At 32.8% G+C, this 2,670-nt stretch overlaps 1 protein-coding gene across 3 annotated transcripts; it reads left to right on the top strand.

Moving 5' to 3' along the window:
* Positions 1 to 596: 596 nt before the first annotated feature.
* LOC111376353 lies at positions 597 to 2,375 on the top strand. 3 transcript variants are annotated; one of them, XM_022999309.1, is made up of 3 exons: positions 597 to 1,062; positions 1,775 to 1,884; positions 2,210 to 2,375. In XM_022999309.1, exons 1-3 carry the CDS (start codon positions 942 to 944, stop codon positions 2,366 to 2,368), a joined length of 390 nt encoding a protein of 129 aa, XP_022855077.1. In that variant the 5' UTR covers positions 597 to 941; the 3' UTR covers positions 2,369 to 2,375. The 3 variants fall into 3 exon arrangements, with proteins under 3 accessions (XP_022855077.1, XP_022855076.1, XP_022855078.1); XM_022999308.1 differs by having other exon boundaries at positions 597 to 1,143; XM_022999310.1 differs by lacking the exon at positions 2,210 to 2,375 and adding an exon at positions 1,985 to 2,199 and having other exon boundaries at positions 597 to 1,143.
* Positions 2,376 to 2,670: the final 295 nt, after the last annotated feature.

Below are 2,670 nucleotides of genomic sequence, written 5' to 3'. Positions count from 1 at the left end.
CTTTGTGAGCAAAGGTAATGACGCAATTATCTATTATGTTATGAATTTTCATAAAATTATACAATAAATATTAAAACAAGAAATTTGTGAACCATTGACACAAAAATATCTCTCCTTAGTATCCTAGGAAAGCTTATAAATTATGCTGGAAAGTATATACTCTCTGAAAATGCAAATTTTCCTTTTACTTTACTTTCTTAATAAAAAGTCAATAAAAACTTAAATCACAATAAATAATTTTAACCACACATCATGACGTTTTATCAGCTTTCCAATTTTCAACAATACATTTCATCATCTTTTGTCAAAATTTACTAAAATCTGATATTTAAAAAAATAAAGTTTAACAAAACAACATTTGAATGTGTATTTGATGCATCGAATTAGACGCAATAAGATTTAAAAGCATGTTCGTGTACCTTAAAAGTTGATGAGAATTTAAGTTGAAATCAAAATTTAATTTTAACAACATAGTTTATAGGATTCACAATTTTTATTAACTTTTCAACTCTACACATTTTATTAACTTTTATTAAAATGTATAAAAATATGATTTTTAACAAAATGGATTAATTTAATGCAGATTATAAGGGATTTTCTCTCGTTACTCTCGTAGGCAGAAAAAACCAATGAAAATTTTCGCAATCAAAGTAGCCGTAGAGCAACCAATGCCCGCTGAAAACGGAGCTCCTCTTACACGTCTCAGTGCACATGGAGATGGAAAGAGAGAAAATATTTCTACCTTGTGTGAATCTGATTGTCCATTTCGGATAAGAGAGGATTTGGTAGAAATCTTCTTTTTATCTGTTAATTGAGAAGGGGATTTTGCAATTTTTTCTTTTGAACTGCGAGGAATTAATTAATGTGTTGATCCATCATATTTCGTTGCTTGGGATTTGCAATTGTTGTTATTTATCTGGGTCTGGGAAGTGCAACGAAATATGGTGTGGCCTCCACATATCAATCATGGAATGTCTTCAAGGTTGATTGCGGTTGCAATTGACAGGGATAAAGGAAGCCAAATTTCTCTGAAATGGACTGTTGAAAATCTTGTTGCCAAAGGTCAGACCCTAATTATGATCCATGTTAAAGCAAAACAGAGTTCACCATTTTTTGCTACGTCCGCATCTCTTCCTTTGCCAAGTACATTTCTCTCTCTCTCTCTCTCTGGGTAGTGTACATATTTGTGCAGTTGCTTGCCTGCAAATTGTAGTGCTGGTTTTTTGGCTCGGGCGGGACGGCAGGGCGGACGTGGGGGTGGTGGTGTTTTGAGTAATTTTTTGTTTCCGTGCACGTTTGAATAGGTTTCATTTTTCGTAAGTAAAAGAATCTACTTATTTTGGTAGTATGTTAAAAAGTTAGTTTCAAAACAGCTTGATTAGTATATAATCAATTTGCAAAACTTGAGATTGGCATGAGAATGATTTGGTAAGAGATTGAGACCATGTCCTCCACATTGCTTTTACATTTCTAGTAGCATTCAGTTGAATATGCTTGAGAATTGAGACGTTTTCCTAAAAGAAAGAGTTCTGAAGTTATCATACTTAAGATTTAGATACAAAATATATGTTGCATTAATTAAAATTATCATATTTGTTGAGACGTTCCACCAGTTAAAAGTGCTTGGTTTCTTTAAGTGTGTGTAAACAGTTACCAGTTAAAATGCACTAAGCCAAATTCGATTAGTCCTTCTTTGATTTCTCATGTCTCTACTGACATTCAGGGTATTTTAATTGTTAACAATGCAAGTTGCTTATAACATTTTCTGGTGCAGGGCCTAACCAGATTTCTGATATGGATGATAATGGGTCGACTAATGGGGAATCTGCTGCACAAACAAAGGCATTGTTCCTTCCTTTCCATGTATACTGTGCAAGGAAAGATGTGAGTATTCAAGATTCAGACATATTTGCTTTTATTATACTTAATAGTAGAAAATTACTATTTCTTTTTAAACTCTTAGACGCTGTGCTAGTTAGAACAGGCAAAGGCTTTGAGTTCAGGTAGGCCGCTGCCTCTGTGAAAACTATGCACCTGTAAGGCCTTTGTTAAAGTCGGAATTCAAAATAAATAAATGTGTCCTCAACAGTGAGGATACTGGATATCCTCTAATTGATCTGGAAAGAACATAAAAAGGGAAAATCCTTTACCAGACGAGCATTTCTTTAGTTTCTTATTCATGCTTTACATTCTAATGCTCATTTGTCAGATATCATGCTATGATGTTCTTCTAGAAGACACAGATGTAACCAAAGCAATAACTGAATTTGTAAAGCAATCAGGAATTGATGTATTGGTTCTTGGTGCAACAGCGAAAGGCAATATTTTCAGGTACATGTCTTATTTCAAGTTCCTGTGTCTTCAGTAGTAACACTAATTTTTCTCCTCAATGGTTCTTTCATTACTTCAATTGCTATTTGATTAATAAATCAGATCTTCATGTTTGGCTAAGCTTAAAAAATAGTTAGATACTTTTATGTACCTTTGTCTCCAAATATATTTGGATAACTCAGCACAAATTAAAGAATTATTTATTTTACAACTTACTGGTTTTGAAATTTGACAATTAATCCACTGCAATCATGAATCAAGGATCTAATGCTATATGAATAGAACATCTATGTAAAAATGCTGCTAAGTTGAGAATTTTAAAATCATTTTGGTCTCATC

Source organism: Olea europaea, unplaced genomic scaffold (genome assembly GCF_002742605.1).
Source record: "Olea europaea var. sylvestris unplaced genomic scaffold, O_europaea_v1 scaffold14934, whole genome shotgun sequence".
Lineage (NCBI taxonomy): Eukaryota > Viridiplantae > Streptophyta > Magnoliopsida > Lamiales > Oleaceae > Olea > Olea europaea.
This window is presented reverse-complemented; position numbering and strand designations above follow the sequence as displayed.

Excerpts from the sequence above, each read along its gene's own strand:
- LOC111376353 (XM_022999308.1), top strand. The coding sequence starts at position 942 with ATGGTGTGGCCTCCACATATCAATCATGGAATGTCTTCAAGGTTGATT. Across the intron at positions 1,144-1,774 it reads CGCATCTCTTCCTTTGCCAA|GGCCTAACCAGATTTCTGAT; the intron begins GTACATTTCTCT and ends TTTCTGGTGCAG. Across the intron at positions 1,885-2,209 it reads TATACTGTGCAAGGAAAGAT|ATATCATGCTATGATGTTCT; the intron begins GTGAGTATTCAA and ends CTCATTTGTCAG.